This window comes from Bos indicus x Bos taurus, chromosome 5, assembly GCF_003369695.1.
Source record: "Bos indicus x Bos taurus breed Angus x Brahman F1 hybrid chromosome 5, Bos_hybrid_MaternalHap_v2.0, whole genome shotgun sequence".
In the NCBI taxonomy this organism is placed as follows: domain Eukaryota; kingdom Metazoa; phylum Chordata; class Mammalia; order Artiodactyla; family Bovidae; genus Bos; species Bos indicus x Bos taurus.
Genome location: NC_040080.1, coordinates 109,361,368 through 109,380,713, shown reverse-complemented (window position 1 = coordinate 109,380,713; position 19,346 = coordinate 109,361,368). Strand labels below are relative to the sequence as shown.

General features: G+C 37.0%; 2 protein-coding genes across 29 annotated transcripts in view; one reads left to right on the top strand and one right to left on the bottom strand.

The window, feature by feature from the left end:
- ACSS3 (acyl-CoA synthetase short chain family member 3) overlaps positions 1 to 19,346 on the top strand; it is a 183,876-nt gene that overhangs the window by 163,850 nt on the left and 680 nt on the right. Inside the window, exons 14-17 of one of the 4 annotated variants that reach the window (XM_027543266.1) lie at positions 6,801 to 6,900; positions 6,982 to 7,157; positions 8,300 to 8,406; positions 12,773 to 13,204. In XM_027543266.1, the coding sequence (XP_027399067.1) occupies positions 6,801 to 6,900; positions 6,982 to 7,157; positions 8,300 to 8,368 (345 nt within the window). In that variant the 3' untranslated portion in view covers positions 8,369 to 8,406; positions 12,773 to 13,204. Of the gene's footprint in view, positions 1 to 6,800; positions 6,901 to 6,981; positions 7,158 to 8,299; positions 10,451 to 12,772; positions 13,205 to 19,346 lie in introns of those variants that run through there. The other 3 variants (XM_027543267.1, XM_027543268.1, XM_027543265.1) reach the window with 3 other exon arrangements.
- PPFIA2 (PTPRF interacting protein alpha 2) overlaps positions 11,191 to 19,346 on the bottom strand; it is a 507,997-nt gene continuing 499,841 nt past the window's right edge. For 22 of the 25 annotated variants that reach the window (XM_027543253.1, XM_027543239.1, XM_027543241.1 and 19 more), the window contains 4 exons: positions 18,315 to 18,383; positions 16,144 to 16,303; positions 14,860 to 14,951; positions 11,191 to 12,583 (listed from right to left, as the gene is read on the bottom strand). In XM_027543253.1, coding sequence (XP_027399054.1) covers positions 14,893 to 14,951; positions 16,144 to 16,303; positions 18,315 to 18,383 — 288 coding nt within the window. In that variant the 3' untranslated portion in view covers positions 11,191 to 12,583; positions 14,860 to 14,892. The remainder of the gene's footprint in view (positions 12,584 to 14,859; positions 14,952 to 16,143; positions 16,304 to 18,314; positions 18,384 to 19,346) is intronic. The other 3 variants (XM_027543243.1, XM_027543254.1, XM_027543255.1) reach the window with 1 other exon arrangement.

Sequence of the window (19,346 nt, the reverse complement as noted above, 5' to 3'; positions counted from 1 at the left end):
AATTATATGCCAATAAAATGGACAACGTGGAAGAAATGGACAAATTCTTAGAAAAGTACAACTTTCCAAAACTGAACCAGGAAGAAGTAGAAAATCTTAACAGACCCATCACAAGCACAAAAATTGAAACTGTAATCAAAAATCTTCCAGCAAACAAAAGCCCAGGTCCAGACGGCTTCACAGCTGAATTCTACCAAAAATTTAGAGAAGAGCTAACACCTATCCTGCTCAAACTCTTCCAGAAAATTGCAGAGGAAGGTAAACTTCCAAACTCATTCTATGAGGCCACCATCACCCTAATACCAAAACCTGACAAAGATCCCACAAAAAAAGAAAATGACAGGCCAATATCACTGATGAACATAGATGCAAAAATCCTTAACAAAATTCTAGCAATCAGAATCCAACAACACATTAAAAAGATCATACACCATGACCAAGTGGGCTTTATCCCAGGGATGCAAGGATTCTTCAATATCCACAAATCAATCAATGTAATACACCACATTAACAAATTGAAAAATAAAAACCATATGATTATCTCAATAGATGCAGAGAAAGCCTTTGACAAAATTCAACACCCATTTATGATAAAAACTCTCCAGAAAGCAGGAATAGAAGGAACATACCTCAACATAATAAAAGGTATATAGGACAAACCCACAGCAAACATTATCCTCAATGGTGAAAAATTGAAAGCATTTCCTCTAAACTCAGGAACAAGACAAGGGTGCCCACTTTCACCATTACTATTCAACATAGTTTTGGAAGTTTTGGCCACAGCAATCAGAGCAGAAAAAGAAATAAAAGGAATCCAAATTGGAAAAGAAGAAGTAAAACTCTCACTATTTGCAGTTGACATGATCCTCTACATAGAAAACCCTAAAGACTCCACCAGAAAATTACTAGAACTAATCAATGATTATAGTAAAGTTGCAGGATATAAAATCAACAAACAGAAATCCCTTGCATTCCTATACACTAATAATGAGAAAACAGAGAAATTAAGGAAACAATTCCATTCACCATTGCAACGGAAAGAATAAAATACTTAGGAATATATCTACCTAAAGAAACTAAAGACCTATATATAGAAAACTATAAAACACTGGTGAAAGAAATCAAAGAGGACACTAATAGATGGAGAAATATACCATGTTCATGGATTGGAAGAATCAATATAGTGAAGATGAGTATACTACCCAAAGCAATTAATAGATTCAATGCAATCCCTATCAAGCTACCAACAGTATTCTTCACAGAGCTAGAACAAATAATTTCACAATTTGTATGGAAATACAAAAAACCTCGAATAGCCAAAGCTATCTTGAGAAAGAAGAATGGAACTGGAGGAATCAACCTGCCTGACTTCAGGCTCTACTACAAAGCCACAGTCATCAAGACAGTATGGTACTGGCACAAAGACAGAAATACAGATCAATGGAACAAAATAGAAAGCCCAGAGATAAATCCACGCACATATGGACACCTTATCTTTGACAAAGGAGGCAAGAATATACAATGGATTAAAGACAATCTCTTTAACAAGTGGTGCTGGGAAAACTGGTCAACCACTTGTAAAAGAATGAAACTAGACCACTTTCTAACACCATACACAAAAATAAACTCAAAAGGGATTAAAGATCTAAACGTTAAGACCAGAAACTATAAAACTCCTAGAGAAGAACATAGGCAAAACACTCTCTGACATACATCACAGCAGGATCCTCTATGACCCACCTCCCGGAATATTGGAGATAAAAGCAAAAATAAACAAATTGGACCTAATTAACCTTAAAAGCTTCTGCACAACAAAGGAAACTATAAGCAAGGTGAAAAGACAGCCTTCAGAATGGGAGAAAATAATAGCAAATGAAGCAACTGACAAACAACTAATTTCAAAAATATACAAGCAACTCCTCCAGCTCAATTCCAGAAAAATAAATGACCCAATCAAAAAATGGGCCAAAGAACTAAATAGACATTTCTCCAAAGAAGACATACAGATGGCTAACAAACACATGAAAAGATGCTCAACATCACTCATTATCAGAGAAATGCAAATCAAAACCACTATTAGGTACTATTTCATGCCAGTCAGAATGGCTGTGATCCAAAAGTCTACAAGCAATAAATGCTGGAGAGGATGTGGAGGAAAGGGAACCCTCTTACACTGTTGGTGGGAATGCAAACTAGTACAGCCACTATGGAGAACAGTGTGGAGATTCCTTAAAAAACTGGAAATAGAACTGCCTTATGATCCAGCAATCCCACTGCTGGGCATACACATGGAGGAAACCAGAATTGAAAGAGACACGTGTACCCCAATATTCATTGCAGCACTGTTTATAATAGCCAGGACATGGAAGCAACCTAGACGTCCATCAGCAGATGAATGGATAAGAAAGCGGTGGTACATATACACAATGGAGTATTACTCAGCCATTAAAAAGAATACATTTGAATCAGTTCTAATGAGGTGGATGAAACTGGAGCCTATTATACAGAGTGAAGTAAGCCAGAAAGAAAAACACCAATACAGTATACTAATGCATATATATGGAATTTAGAAAAATGGTAACAATAACCCTGTATACGAGACAGCAAAAGAGACACTGATGTATAGAACAGTCTTTTGGACTCTGTGGGAGAGGGAGAGGGTGAGATGATTTGGGAGAATGGCATTGAAATATGTATAATATCATATATGAAACGAATCGCCAGTCCAGGTTCGATGCACGATACTGGATGCTTGGGGCTGGTGCACTGGGACGACCCAGAGGGATGGTATGGGGAGGGAGGAGGGAGGAGGGTTCAGGATGGGGAACACGTGTATGCCTGTGGCAGATTCATTTCAATATATGGCAGGACCAATACAATATTGTAAAGTTTAAAAATAAAATAAAATTGAAAAACTGTAAAAAAAAAAAAAAAAAAGAAAAGAAAAATGACACCAGCTATTCAGGCCAAAACCACAGAATCATTTTTAACCCCTTTGACTTCTTGCTTCGTATCCCACTTATCATCAAATTTTGTCCATTTTACCTCTAAAAAACTCTGGATCTTTTTATACCCCCTCCTATGACTTCAGTCTACTCTTATAGCCTCTCTAGGGTTTTCTCTGTGTAAATCATTGCACCCACATTCAACAACCCTTTGTTTATTCTTCACAATGAAACCAAAGTAAGTCTGTATTTCTCAGAATCCACACTGAAGGGAAAGAAACCAATTAGTAACAGCTACATATTGTACAGTTTCAGGTGTATTAATGTTCTGGATAAGAACTTTGGAGACAGTCAAAAAGATCAGTGGTTGCCAGGAGTTATTGAGAAGTGAGGGATGAAGAGGCGGAACACAGAGGATTTTAGGGCAGTGAATGTACTCAGTAGAATACTGTAATCATGGCTATGTGGCATAAAACCCATAAAGTGTACACCAAGTCCGATGTCAGCTCTGGAGTGGGGTGATAGTGGTGTTCGTGGTGGCTCCCCCGCTGTAATGACTGCACTGCTCTGGTGAGGGATTTTGATGATGTGGAGGTTGTGTGTAAATGGGACAGGAGATACATGGGAACTCAGGACTTTCTGCTCAGTTTTGCTATGAATCTAAAACTATTCTGAAAAAAATAAAGTCTTAAAAAATCCATTCTGATCTTTCATAGCCTCCTTACCTCCTGAAAGTGCTTTATCATCTTCCAGTGCTACTAAAGGGAAACCCCAGTGGCTCAGGAAAGAATCCGGCTGCAGTGCAGGAGACTCAGGAGACAGGGGTTTGATCCCTAGGTCAGGAAGATCCCCTGGAAGAGGGCATGGCAACCCACTCAGTATTCTTGCCTGGGCAATCCCATGGACAGAGGAGCTTGGAGGGCTACCGTCCCAGGGGTTGTAAAGAGTCAGAGGTGAATGAACACAGACAATGCTACTACAATAAGAAAATCCTTCACAGGCACAGCCCTTTTTCTGCCTCTGTAGCTTCATTTCCTCTTGCACCATTCTCACTTTTGCTCTAGGCTTTCCAGAGATCAAATTGTCAACATCTGTTGGATCATCGAAAAAGCTAGAGAATTCCAGAAAAACATCTACTTCTGCTTTATTGACAATGCCAAAGCCTTTGACTGTGTGGATCACAACAAACTGTGGAAAATTCTTAAAAAGATGGGAATACCAGACTACCTGACCTGCCTCTTGAGAAATCTGGATAAAGGTCAGGAAGCAACAGTTAGAACTGGACATGGAACAACAGACTGGTTCCAAATAGGAAAAGGAGTATGTCAAGGCTGTGTATTGTCACCCTGCTTATTTAACTTAAATGCAGAGTACATCATGAGAAACGCTGGGCTGGATGAAGCACAAGCTGGAATCAAGATTGCTGGGAGAAATATCAATAACCTCAGATATGCAGATGACACCACCCTATGGCAGAAAGTGAAGAGGAACTAAAAAGCTTCTTGATGAAAGTGAAAGAGGAGAGTGAAAAAGTTGGCTTAAAGCTCAACATTCAGAAAACTAAGATCATGACATCCGGTCCCATTCACTTCATGGCAAATAGATGGGGAAAAAAATGGAAAGAGTGACAGACTTTATTTTTTTGGGCTCCAAAATCACTGCAGATGGTGACGGCAGCCATGAACTTGAAAGATATTTGCTCCTTGGAAGAAAAACTGTGACCAACCTAGACAGCATATTAAAAAGCAGAGACATTACTTTACCAGCAAAGGTCTAGTCAAAGCCTTGGTTTTTCCAGTAGTCATGTATGGATGTGAGAGCTGGACTATAAAGAAAGCTGAGCACTGAAGAATTAATGCTTTTGAACTGTGTTGTCAGAAAAGACTCTTGAGAGTCCCTTGGACTGCAAGGAGATCCAACCAGTCCATCCTAAAGGAAATCAGTCCTGAATATTCACTGGAAGGACTGATGCTGAAGCTGAAACTCCATTACTTTGGCCACCTGATGCAAAGAACTGACTCATTGGAAAAGACCCTGATGCTGGGAAAGATTGAGGGCAGGAGGAGAAGGGGACAACAGAGGATGAGATGGTTGGATGGCATCACCGACTCAGTGGACATTAGTTTGAGTAAACTCCGGGAGTTGGTGATGGACAGGGAGGCCTGGCATGCTGCAGTCTATGGGGTCACAAAGAGTCAGACACGACTGAGTAGCTGAACTGAACTTCCAGCCACACTGGTCTCCTTTTTATTTGAATGGAATATGCCCAGCCCTTCCCTTTGGCTTTGGCCCCGTCTTCCTCTTGGTCTAATCACTTCTCTGCCTGCTCAGTTGCTTGGTCTTGTCCAACTCTTTGTGATCCCATGGGCTGTAGCCCCAGGCTCCTCTGTCTATGGGATTCTCCACAAGAATACTGGAGTGGGTTGCCATTCCCTTCTCTAGGGGATCTTCCTGACCCAGGGATTGAACCCAGCTCCTCTCCTTCTTCTGCATTGGCATGGGGGGTTCTTTACCACTAGCGCCACCTGGGAAGCCTTTCTTTCTAAACTGCAAGTACCATTAAGACAGTACCCAGCCTATTTTTGTTCACCACCAAGCCTTCTGCAATATAGGGGGTTGGGGGTTAGGAGGTATTTGTAAATGTTTGCTGAAGAAAGAATGGGGACTGCCACACTAGCCCTTGGTTACAAGTTTGCTTACTGTTTTCTCCAGCCATTAAGGGTTTGGAGTCACTGAAATGTATATCACACAAATGTATATCTCATCTAGGAGAGAAGCCCTCTAAATGTAGTGAGTGTGGGAAATCCTTCCTTGAAAACTCAGCCTTCGATGGGCACCAGCTTCCCACAGGGGAGAAGTCATAAGAAATGTATATTAATCTCATGGAAAAGAAATTTTTGAACATTCATTTTTAAAAGTCCATCATAGCAGAATGTTTTGTTTTGTTTTGTTTTTTTAATCCTAAGCTTCTCTATTTCATGTGATTACTCTGTGGGTTCTCATGATTCTGGACAGAAATTGCTTTGCTCTTTAAGGCATTTGGAGCCTGTGCTGTGCTGTGTTTTGTTGCTCAGTTGAGTCCGACTCTTTGCAACCCTATGGACTATAGCCCGCCAGGCTCCTCTTTACCACTGCATGGATTGTAGCCCACCAGGCTCTTATGTCCATGGGGATTCTTCAGGCAAGAATACTGGAGTGGGTTGCCATGCCCTCCTCCAGTGGATCTTCACAACCCGGGGATCTAAGCCAGGTCTTCCCCACTGCAGGCAGATTCTTTACAGTCTGAGCCACCAGGGAAGCCCATTTTCTAGAGCTTAGGGTGAACAGTATGAAAATGGGTGCTCAACAATGGTGATTATCTGATGTCAGGGCTTTACTTTCTGTCCAACTTCTTTCTCCACTTCTTGGAAAATCCTCTCTGGATAGGTGGGCACTCAAGAAGAGAAATAAAATCACTGTTTATTCATGATTTGGGGTTCTTCTGGTAGCCAGCCCTGAAGTCAAATCACCATGAGGCCATCTGTTTTCCAAGGCCCATTGCAATTTGTTCCCAAGTGGTATCCATTGCATAGTTTCCCTGACTTCATTAATAAACAACTGAGATGAAGAAGTCATTCCCTTACTTTCCAGGTAAGCTAAGCAATTTGTCTTAATTACTGCCAGTCTTTAGTGACTTTGGGATCTTAACCATTCACCTCAGTCATAAAGATATGAATAGTGAATTGATAGTCATTTTCACAGAGGCAGCTCTGGGTTTTTAAGTTCTCTGTCACGTACTGTTTTTCCGAGTTGAAATTATATATACTGCATATATACGTGTATAAACATCTAAATGAACGCTTTTTTAAATTACAGTCTATCCTTTCCCTTGGCATTGTGGCTGACTGTGCTGTTGTTGGGAAGGAAGATTCTTTGAAAGGTCATATCCCATTAGCCCTCTGCGTGTTGAAAAAAGGTAAGCTGTCTTTGTCTTCCCTGTTTGGGCCCTGAATGATTAAGGTTAATGCAGAGCTTACCATCTGAACTTTCTCCCTAGATATAAATACAACAGAGGAACACGTTTTAGAAGAAATTGTGAAACACGTTAGACAGACCATTGGCCCTGTGGCTGCTTTTCGGAAAGCGGTGTTTGTCAAACAGTTACCCAAAACCAGATCTGGCAAAATTCCCCGCTCAACGCTGTCTGCCCTTGTCAATGGCAAGCCATATAAGGTAAATTATCAAGGCCGTTTAGTGCTTGGTTCTGAAATGTTCTCCCCCATGTCTTTGGTGTCAACAAAACTCTTTAAATGGTTCTCAATCATGAATTATATTCCTAAAAAATACATAATAGTACTTCTCTTTTTTTTAATGTTAAGGAGCAGATTGCGTAGCCATTCTCTCTGTAGAAATGAGGGTTTTGGAGGAAACATTAAGATCATATTCTTTGATTATAAGAACCAGTATGTGAAATATTTTATTTTTTAATTTAAAATTTTTTTATTTTTTAAATAAAAATATTTTAAATATCTTTATTATTTAATAAAGTATTGGTGAATATGTCAGTTAATTTCAAACAAATTGTGGAAACTCAGTCTTATTAAGGATAAATTTTGCTTCATTGCAGTCAATAGCGACTGTTAGTGAGAAAGTAAACACTTGAGACTGGCTATAAGATATTTTAACAGTTCTAATTTGATATATATGCTCATTATCTTTCCTGCTTTGAGTGAAAATTATTTTAGGGTATTTAAGTTGATTCAAACATAATGCATTCTTTTAATTTGTGTGCATATTATATATGCATAGTTATACATTTTAATCATAAAAGTCTTGCAAAAAGTGATACAGCAATAAAGAGTGGTTGTGTGGGCAAAGCAAAACAAACAAAAATCTTTCTATGGAGGTTCATTCAAAGACCGATAAAACAAGTACCATTTAGGACTGACAGGGCTGAGTGACTAAATGCTGCGCGTCTAGGACTGATCGTTTTGCTAACTGAACCATTTATTTTACTGTTAAAATGTTAATCGCTCAGTCATGTCGACTCTTTACCACTGCATGGATTGTAGCCCACCAGGCTCTTATGTCCATGGGATTCTCCAGGCAAGAATACTGGAGTGGGTTACCATTCCCTTCTTCAGGGGATCTTCCTGACCCAGGGATCGAACCCAGGTCTCCTGCTTTGCAGGCAGATTCTTTACTGTCTAAGCCACCAGGGAAGCCATATTAAAATATTAAGTTCAAGTTTGCTATTTTTGAACCTTTCCATATATATATGATAGTAGGGAATACAAAATTGCATTGAACTGCTAATACAGAGAGTGGAAGGGGTTCATGAAAGCACCTTCATCAGACTCTAATCTTCTTTCCAGGTGTCTCCTACAATTGAAGATCCTGGAATTTTTGAGCACATAGAAGCCATGTTGAAGCAGGCATCATGACTTTTTTTCTTCTTTTTTGAGTCACTTTTCTAATTGGAGTAAGTTTTTAGAATTACTTCCCAGAAATAAATATCGAAATAATATGCAAACTGAAATGTAAATTGTAGGGCTTAGTCTAAAAGACTGTACTTGAAGACTAATAAGACCTGTGCCTTCTGTTTGATTAGCCCAGTTAGCACTGTTGCCAGTTGCCTGTATCATGCTCATTATTATATAGATTTTCCAGAACTTGCATTTAAGAAAAATATATCTAATGTGTGATTTTTATAAATTGTAACTCCTACCCCCACCAAAAAAATGACACTACTATCGAGCCACTTCCTTAAATTAGGACTCTGCAGCTTTGATCCAAGACCTAAAACTCAAGTTGAAGTCAGAAAAGTTATTATTTTCTTATAGAAGTTCTGAATATCTTTGAATATTCTTGAGATGCTCACAGGGTTGGTTATTTTAAATGAAATGGGTGAAATGGGAAGTTTTAGATAATCACTGAGACATAATTTTCTAGGTAGGAGAATTTGTCTCCTCACACATCCTCAGGGAACGCTGGGTACAAAGGTACAGCTCTCTCCAGTCCTGTGTCACTTAGTCAAGGGAGGTCACAGGCCAGGTAGAGAGCACAGAGGTCCATTCATCCAATCTCTTAGTCATGCAGATGAGGCCTCCTTGCAGCCCCTCTTACTGCTTCAGGTTCAGAGTTGACTAGATACTTTGTAATGATCTCAACTTCTTTTGGAAAAAAGGAAATGATATAGAAATGGGTAAACTGTCAAGGAAAGCTCTTAAGGAAGAAATGTAAAATTTTTTACATTTTACATATGCTAAAGACCAGGAGAAGTTTTAAGAGAAACCAAAATTCCAGATTTTATGTGAAATCTCTAATTTTAAAATAACTCACTGAAAAAAAGTTGTCACATCCAAAGCACATCTTTCTATTTAAACTTTTGTAAAATTATTGAGCATTAACAAAGAACTAGAAATGAGTCTTTGTGCCAGTTAACCAGAGTATATACAGATCATTAAACATTTGGTTTACTTAGGGTTCTACATGGTATCAGTTATTAAAGAATACATTCAAACTAAAAAAAAAAAAAAAATGCCATACCTATTGAGTCTTTGATGGTTCTCAAAGTATTCCTCAATCTTTCAGTCCATCAGTAACGTTATTTTAAGAGCAATTGTCCTAACATAAAAGTCCGGTAACACATGAAGAAGTATATATGAGAAATAATAGATGAGCTTTTTTACTTGTTTGTTCCATAAAAATTGCTTACAAATTGTATGAAGACATTCTGAAAATGTTAGGATTCTTTGGATCGTAGACTGTAAAACAAATGGCTTCTCAGAGTAAATTGTTATTTGCTAAAATTGACTTTTTGATTGTTACACCTGAAAAAATATATTCATCTAATTGTTCCCTTTATTTTAGAAGCCTGAGTTACACTGATTAGATAGATATTCAATTTATAATTTGAAGCTGTTAGGTTCCTTAAACTGTCTCTTCTCTTCCGTACATTTTATCTATTATCACAACTGTAATCTTAACAAATAATACACTTTTTAATGTCTTCGCGTTAGGATGTATTGCCGTGTTTTTCATATAAAATTCAGTTGATTTGAAACGGCACATTCGTTAGCTGTTCATTTGTGAGGTGTAAGCTCAGGCAGATCCAACAATTGCATACAGATTGTCTTTGATCCTCTTGCACATTTTTCATGGAGAAGACACTTCAGCAAGCAGGCTTGAGCTATTTTCCAGTTGAGTGGGATTGGGAAACAGTGCACAAGACCAGGCAAGTAATGTTTTCTTGTATCTGGTTGAGGAAATTGATCTCCTTTGCAGGGTCAGAGAAAGTACTGTTATTCTCACAAGACTGAATGTGGGACCAGAAAAATACAGTCAAGCCATCAGATTGCTTAAATTTTGAAGGAAAAAAAGGAATTTTCTATCTTAATACTGACTATAAGGTACTTTCACTCGAAAGTATTTAAAATATTTTGAATTAAACCTGTCTTTAAAAATAACACTAATAATGTTACTAAAAAATGTAATTTGCTGAAATAAATTCTGTATGATCTTCATTTGTCATTTCATAGAATTTTTTTACTGTAAGGTATTAGAAAAATTAAAATGTAAATATTTTAAAATCTATAGAAAAGTGTTTGCCAATTAATGAAGCTAGTTTGCTTTTTAAAATGTACTAAGTGTATATAAGTGAGAACTGTTTTACAAGAAGCAGTTTTATTTATAGGGAATTATACGTGTAAATTTCTGATTATTAAAAATATAAAAATTCATGATGATGGTGGTTAAAAGCAAGAAAACCAAGGTTCTAAGCTTAATCAGTTAATTGGGTTTTAGAATCTGACACAAATGATCTTATACACTGAAGAATATTTTATGGGTTTTGAGGTAAGTAACTGTATATCTCTGTATGTTTGAGTCTATTCTAAATGATTAATATGTCTTGCTAGGTGATCTCTAAAGGGGAAAAACTATTACACAATTAAGTCATGCATGACAGTAGATACAAATCTACTTTGTTATTATGATACCATAATTTCTATGTTATACTTCATTTCTGTAAGTCAAGATCCCCATATTCAGATGAACCTAAAAAGCTCTTTACCATTGTTTCCAATCAAGCAGCATTTTTAGAAAATTTAAAATCACTTTCACAAGCAAGTTTAGTGCACCCTCTTGTGGCAGCCTCACCTTTGTAGATAAATATTAGATTGAGAATCACTAAAAAGAATGATTTTCATTATAGTTTGAGTAAAATATTTATATGTGACTAGAAAATAAAGCTTAAACAGAGAACTGGAAGTATTTTTTTTTATTGACAATGGAGAGGTTTTCTGTTACCATTACCTTTTGACTGAGTCTGTTAAACAAAAAATCGACATCCAAACAAATGTAATGTACGTGCAAACACAGCAAATTAAATACAAAAAAAAAGAATTACTAATGACAGGTCTTGCTCTTAATAAGATCAAGCAGCAGAAAATCAGCAGTTAGATAAATGATATTATTAAATAGATTTTACTTTGAAATCTCCCATATAAACAAAGAATAAACAACAGTTAACACCACCAAATAAAGCCACAGGGAAGAGATTACTCTTCGATACTTTTATACACTATATATGTTCATCATTCTGTCTTTCAGTTATTTCCTCTGATAAGACTGACTTCAGGGAAGTCCCAACAAGGCCTTCTGGGCTAAAAGCTTAAAACATTAGACATGAGTCTGGCTAATGCCCTGTTACATTGACAGAAAGGAAGGGTTTCTGGGGATTTCTGTTTTTCCAGTGGAGATGACCTCAGACTCTGCAGTGGTTGAGTCACTGAACAGTGCTGCTGACGGCTGGCCGTGCAGGGTATTTGGATGAACGTGGGGTTCTTAGTAAAGAGGTTTTTTGTTCCTTGGTCCACAGGTAACAAGAGAAGATAATGTTTTTTCTTTATAAATATTTTCTTTTTTTTAAATAATTGCTTTGACTCTTGTAAACAGTTTGGCTTTGTTTTGTATTGAAAAGGAGATCGAGCCATCACAGTGCTATTTCTAAAGATATAGGACATCCCTGATTGCCTTTAAAGGTCTGTTTTTGGCTCCAGTTCCAGGTTAAATCACTCTTTTTTACATGATCAGAGGCAGGTTTTCAGCTTTAAGGATTGACAGACTTGAAGGAGAACCATGTGGAAGCATGAAGCACGCTTCCCGGAAACATACCGATTTGACTGTTACAATTCAAAAACTGTAAAAATGGTGGAATGGTAAAATACAAACAGTACTTGGAATTGTCAAATGTTTGCACTCAGGACTCCATGAACCATATATTTTATTTTTAAAAAAATCATATTTATATCCATTTACATAAGACTTACACATTTAAAAAGAAATACATACACAGTAATACATAAAGGCCTAGTATATTACAATAAAACATGAAAAAACAAGTGGCTCCATTTCATAAAAGCATCTGTTGTACAGAATTTATGATGTGGATGATGCTTAGTATTCAAATGAGCATTTTCTTACAAGTGTAGTAAACTAATCAAACTTAATATCTGACTCCCCCCAGAATCACATTTTCAGTTAGTGAAGCATTACTTGTGGTTATTTCCTTGGAATCCAGTCTTCACAAAGGTTTTCACTGCTTGTCTTCTTGGATGGTAGTGCACTTTAGGTAGAGTAGACTGAAAAGACGACATCTAAAATGTGTAATGGACAGCGTTAGTTTACGGAAAGACCCCAGACTGGAAACTCTCCCTCTGCTATTTTTGGTGCAGTTCCATGCATCTTGCCCACTTTTGTCCTAAGAGATAATGAGTAGGGGATTATCTTGGGGCCAACTAATAGCTGTATGTAATTAATATTTGCTCCTCTCTAATTTTGTGCAGGCAAGCTTCAAAAATAAGATTTGCTCAACTTCATGGAAAGTATGGCCATAATACAAACAAAGGTATTCAGAGAAAATGTCAGCAGTCCTTTTTGAAAAATGTATGGCTTGCTCATTAATACACTGAGCTGACTTTTTCCATGGAATAGATCTGTATTCTAACTTCTATGTGCTCTTCAAAAGATACCGTTGTTTAATAGTGACAAAAACAGTGATAATCAGTAACATAAAGAATCTGGGTCATCACAGATTCTTTCCGGTCATAATAAGGAAAAGATCACAATTACTATCCCAACACAAGAAAAATATTAACATTGGATTGGCCAAAAAGTTCATTCAGGTTTTTCCATCCATAAGGTTTTATGGGGGCTTCTTGGGTGGCGCTAGTGATAAGGAACACTCCTGCCAATGCAGGAGACAGAGGAGATGTGGACTTGATCCCTGGGTCACTAAAATTCCCCTGGAGGAGGGGGAAATGACAGCCTGCTCCAGTATCCTTGCCTGGAAAATTCCATGGACAGACGAGCCTGGAAGGTTACAGTCTATGGGACCACAAATAGTTGGACGTGACTGAGTGTGCGCAGACGTACATATATACACATAAGATCTTATGGAAAAAGCAGAGTGAACTTTCTGGCCAGCCCAATATGTTCTGAATTACGTTAATGACAAACGTGCTAATAGTTCCTCAAAATAGAAATTGGTCGTCCCAGGTTAATTTACTGGAAATAAATACATTTATCCCATTTAATGGTAAAAGCTAGGAAGTATGAACTAGAATGCCATGCACAAAATACAGACTGCAAATAGTTAAAGAGTAGTTCTACCCATCAGTTAAGAGCTAAGAAGCAAGCAGTACTCAATATATTAAATAGTCATTTGTGAATTAGTGATGTATTCTGCTCCTGGTAAATTGTTATACTATGTGTAGAAACTATTAAAAATGGTATTTTGGAAAACCTCTCATTTAGCCAAATTATTAATTGGATACTGTCATTAAATTTTTAATGTTAGGGTTTTACATTCTGAAATTACATCTCTTATCTGAAAGCTTTTGTTTTATCATCAGCAGTTTCAAAATAGTGACCCAAATAAGGCAGCATACCAGCTCCTATATTAGGCCCCAAAGACCATCAGTAAACCGCGTGGAGCTTTTAGTTCAAGGCAATGAATAAACAGCACAAGATGAGCTGTTCCTCTCCCCATCCCTGTGCACACATTTGTTTCTAAATATTGCCCTAAAAAACATTTTTCCAAAATATCGATCCATTGTCCATGGTAGACTATTTTAGTAGAGTTGTAGATTAAAAAAATGTCCTTGACATTTATACTCTAGGAAAACTTAGTTTTGCTAAAGACTGTTCTTTAATAAAACTTTGGAAGTAGGTTCCATCAACTAGTATTTCTCCAAGTACAAATACCTTGTACCTTAATGATTATACAGCATGGTTTTCTATTCTGTCCACCATTGTTATAAAGTTATTTCACTTTGTTCCTATGCTGTACATCTGAGATACTTAAAATTCCTATGTATTTCAACAGATATAAATCATATTGATGAAAAACAACATACCAGACGTTCAGTTTTTCTCAGTTATATTTTTTTTTTTTTAATATGAAATCACCTCCAAGTCACTTGCCTGTCTCTACTACTATTTTGACTCTGGACACCTACAAGAATAACTGTTTGCCTACTTCCGCTTCCCCTATATAAAGTACTCACTTAATAGTGTCTTATTCTATAAATGCCAGACTCTCATCATCAAATGCTATGTGCATCAATATAAAATGCTCCTAAAAAGTAGAAGCCAGGGTGGTAGCCATGCATTGATGTGAAATAAGAGAGTGACAGGCCTCCAACAGACAGGCCTTAAACCATAGCAGACAGACAGTGATAGAAAATCCTAGATGAAGAGTTACATTATGAAGAGGCCTTTTACTCTCTAGAAATTCAAAGGGGTTATTATTTTCACTTCTGTACTGCTAGGCCATACCAAAGAGTATCATGTATATATTTCCTAGTCTATGTAGGTTCCGTTTTTCTTTTTTTGGTGGTTTGTTTTTTGTCAGCCAACGAAAACTACTCACAGCAAGTCAGTGCTGCCTCCTTTGAGTGGCTTGTCAACATGAGTATGTACGAACAGTGGAGTTGTCTAACCTCTGCAGTCTTGATGAAGCAACTGCAAACGGAGAAAAGGGCTTTAGAGGGACTCAGGTGATGGAGTACAAAATTTCCGATGAGAAAGGTTTACTTTCCCTGCATAAAGGGATCTGGACATATTAATAGATCTTCTTTCTCTCAGACAGAAGCCACTCATATTCCTTTCCTTGAGACCAAGCTACTAATGAAAATGTATTCCAGTGTGAGTCAACTGAGCTTTCAAGTTGTATTCCTCCTAAGATGAAGTCTGTTAATAGCAACAGTTCCCTTGGGTGCTCCTGTTTTTGAAGCAAAGATTGCTCTTGGAGAATTCAGTACGATGGATTTTCTTCCCCTCCGACAGTGAAAAGCTTCTACACTCATTTTGATCATCTTAACTTCCTCATGAATTTTGATACTGTATCCATAATAGGAACACATTAGAAGAAATGTAGACCAAACTCACGGCTTACACTAGAACTAATGTTAAGGGCCATGATAGCTCCCACCTTAAAAAGAAATAGTGATTTATAGGTGGTTTTCTCAGTAAAAGAGAGTGGGACTCTTTTGTTAAGTGCCTACCCAACAGACAAAACTTGGTGACTACAATTTCAGGGCTGTCTCTCTCCTCCAGAATGGCTGTTTTCCTTTGTGAAATATACAACACAAGTCTAATGTCCACAGAAGGAAATACTAATTGGGAAATTACTGTTGGTTTTGTGTTTGTTTAATTCTCTTCTCATGGTTGTGCTTGTTTATTTAAGGCCTTCTGCCTTGGTCAGAGATGAAAATATCTGATGAGTCCAAGTTTTTAAGATGAAATATAAAACTTTGCAATATTCAAGCATGTAGGGCAACAGTGGAGTTAATTTCCATTTATTAAGGACAGTTAGTCCAAATCCAAACTCTAAACAAATTATTTACTTGGTGAATAGAAGAGTAAAGAAACACAAATCATGCAGATGTTTTTCTTCCTAGATGTGGACATTAGCCAAAATTGTCCTTTTCAGGATTTAATTTTAAATTATTTTTTAAATGTGAATAAAGTGCTGTGAGTTCATGCATTAGCAATTTACAAAAGAGAATAGTCTGATGAAAGCAAAGCAAACTTCAAGCAAAGCAAACCAACTTAAGGAAAGAGTCAATTTCAGAAAGCTGTGCAAGATCAGAGAATGATAGCATTTGCTAAACAAGCGTTTTACTTTATAAGCACAAATGCAAAACTACTGTACCATCCGTTGTCATTTTCCTTGACTGCCCAGACGTTGTAGTTAACCTGAATCCAGCTGGCAGTGTTTCTGAGGACCCGGGCATCATGCTGATTCCATGTACTTCACGGGGAGGAAACTGCCTTCTCCAGGTTGACCCACGCCTGAAATTCTTGTCCTCACTCTGCCAGCACAGAGTTATAATTTGATGTAATGAAAACAAGTAAACTAGTCTAAGTGCTTAAAACTGTGTTCTTAGAAACATGTAACAAAGTTAATGAGAACGATAAGCAACAACATCACAGGAAAAGGTTTCCATGAGAGGATATTAAAGGATATGCTCTCTAATCTCAATTGAGGATATGCTCTCAGTGGCGTCTATAGAAGCCCATGAGATTATTTCACTGGGATATGAATAATCAGCTTCTCTCAGAAACAAGTCTGTTCTGGCTCTAGCTAAGTTGTTTAGATATTTTTGTTCACATTCAAAGAACAAAACCGAAATCAAGCACAGCAACAAACAAAACACTAAAACAAGAGACTAGAGGGTTTCAGTGATAAAGTCATGTGCTGCTCTTAAGAAAAAGAGGCAGCATATTTTAAAGGCAGATAGTTGTGTTCCATTTAGGCTTTTCAGCTTGTCCATTATTTTCAAGAAGCAACACTAGAACCCACAGAGACATGTACCTCAGCCTAGACCTCTGCTTCAGGTCAGTCTGTGTTTTAGAATCTAACACTATGACAGATCTTTAACAATTTTTATTAAAATTCCTTTTCTACCTTTTAAGTAAGGATAGTTGTATTTAAAAGTGTGTATGGGTTTATGTAGACTATCTTTCTGTTTCAACAATTAAGAATAAAGATTAAAAGCAGGTGAAAACTATTTTGTACAAAATATATAAACAGCAAGGTCCTACTATATAGCACAGGAAACTGTATAATAATAATATATCCTATAATAAACCATAATGGAAAATAATATGAAAAGAATAGATATAGAACTGAATCACTTTATTGTACACCAGAAACCACAACATTGTAGATTAGCTATACTTAAATAAATTTTTTAAAAAGGACTAAGGATTGAAAAGATTATCCAACAAATTATAAAATTAAGGTCAGTTAAATAACTTTTTTTTTGTATTTACAAGCATTTATTTTTTTTTAATTTAAATTTATTTATTTTAATTGGAGGCTAATTACTTTACAATATTGTATTGGTTTTTAAAAATAGTAAATATTATCCTAATCGCACAGGAGTAAGAATTTTAGGAAGCTAGTTGAGGTTCAGACCGTAGAACTTGTCTGCCTCTAACCTCCTCCACAAAGGACAAGCTTGAGTTTTATAAAACCAAGATCATGTTCCCTGCCCATTTGAATGTGGTATTACTGTGCCATTTTAAGAATTGCTGGGTTCACTCACAAAGCTATTGTAATCAGCTTTTCTTGACAGCTTAGAAACACCTGCATTTTGCAACGCATAATTATGCATCTCTGTATTTTCCACCTCATACTCAGATTTTCCTCCCCATTTCTTCCAGAAAGATCTTTGAAAAGCTCAAAAGGACTATTAAAATCCATAGTTCATCAGTGCACAGAGTGTGATAAAGTCCCTTGTATTCCTTCATCTCAGGAGGCTACTTACCTGTTCACTATTTTCAAATCATTTAAACATGCATATACGATGCGTAGAATTTCTCATACTCAATATAGCTTTCAATTCCTATGACTGTTAAAATGTTACACATATGTTTTTAAGGAAAACACAATAACGATATCTAAAATAAAGCTTCCCATTTATTGAAAGCAAGTTTTCTGTTTCTTTAAATATCCTAAAATTTCCTGTGAAGATAAACTGGTATTTAGAAATAAGCACATGCCTTACTGAAAAGCTGAATTTACCAGGACTAGTGTTACCATTACTTATAATTGAAAAAATGTTGCTCAACAGTATTTTGCTTTAACAACTCATGAAAAATGGCTGATTCTGAATTATTTCTTACTGTATCTAACTGCTGATATGATAATACTTATGAATTCATAAAGTTCTTTTCCAAATCAAATGAATAACAAATATCTAAGTGGAGGAAATTCTAGATTCCATCTATACAAGCATCTGGAAAACTTGAGCAGTGGTCCTTGAAAGCCATTTTGCTTGCACTAAGGCCCCTTTTGAGTGACAGACAAGGACTTACTTCATCCAGGCGCCGTTCGGTTCCCAGAGCCAGGAGGTTATTGTACTCCCTTTCGAGAATCTGCCTTGCCTGTTGACATCCAATTACAGTTACCATCACGGAAGTCACAGTTTATTTGAAAAAAATCATAGCGATTATATTTACCTCCGAAAATATCCTAATACCCTGTTTTATTTATAAGGGTCTTATTTTTTGTCTTCCATATATAAGCCATTGTAAATTTTAACTATAAACACAAGGAAGGACAATTTTCTTTAGTGTGGACAGTGGACATATAGCCTCGCCTAAATATCTGAGGTAAAGGGGTTTGACCTCACTTATTACTTTTTCTAATTGAGTCCTTGATGTAAACTTTGAAATATGTAAAAATGAATTGGAAAGTAAAGTTAGACTGCCATACTTTTATCAAATCTATGCAGACAGTTCTCAAATCTGACCAAGGATCATCATTCAGGGAAACTAGATAATTAGGATTTCTGTGTCCTCTCTCTTGATATCTGATTTCTTAGGCCTGTGATGTAGATTGCAAATTTTCTTTTAAATTTTTAAGGAGCTCCCATGATTCAAATAATTACCCAGGCTTGGGAATCAATGGCAAAAAGCAAAGCTGCTTGTCTGTCTAATTCAGACATGTGAATAGAAATGACTGGCCCACAGAGAGGCAGAGACTAAAGGCCATCTGTCAGGGACATTGCTTGGGGGAATCTGGCATTCAGGTGGGAGGGTGGACCACATAACTTCTAAATCCTGTGCTGCTTCATTTTATGATTTTGTTTTGGCTAGAAATCCAGTAGCTTAAAATTAAAGCCCCAGTGACATATTTCAAAGGTTGAGCTAACGCCCATTAAGAATCATGAATACACAACTTTTTTTTTTTTTTCTAAAAGTTTACTTTGACCTTATATACAGCTTCCGTGGTGGCTCAGCTGGTTAAGAATCCACCTGCAACGTGGGAGACTTGGGTTAGATCCCTGGGTTGGGAAGATCCCCTGGAGAAGGGAACAGCTACCCACTCCAGTATTCTGGCCTGGA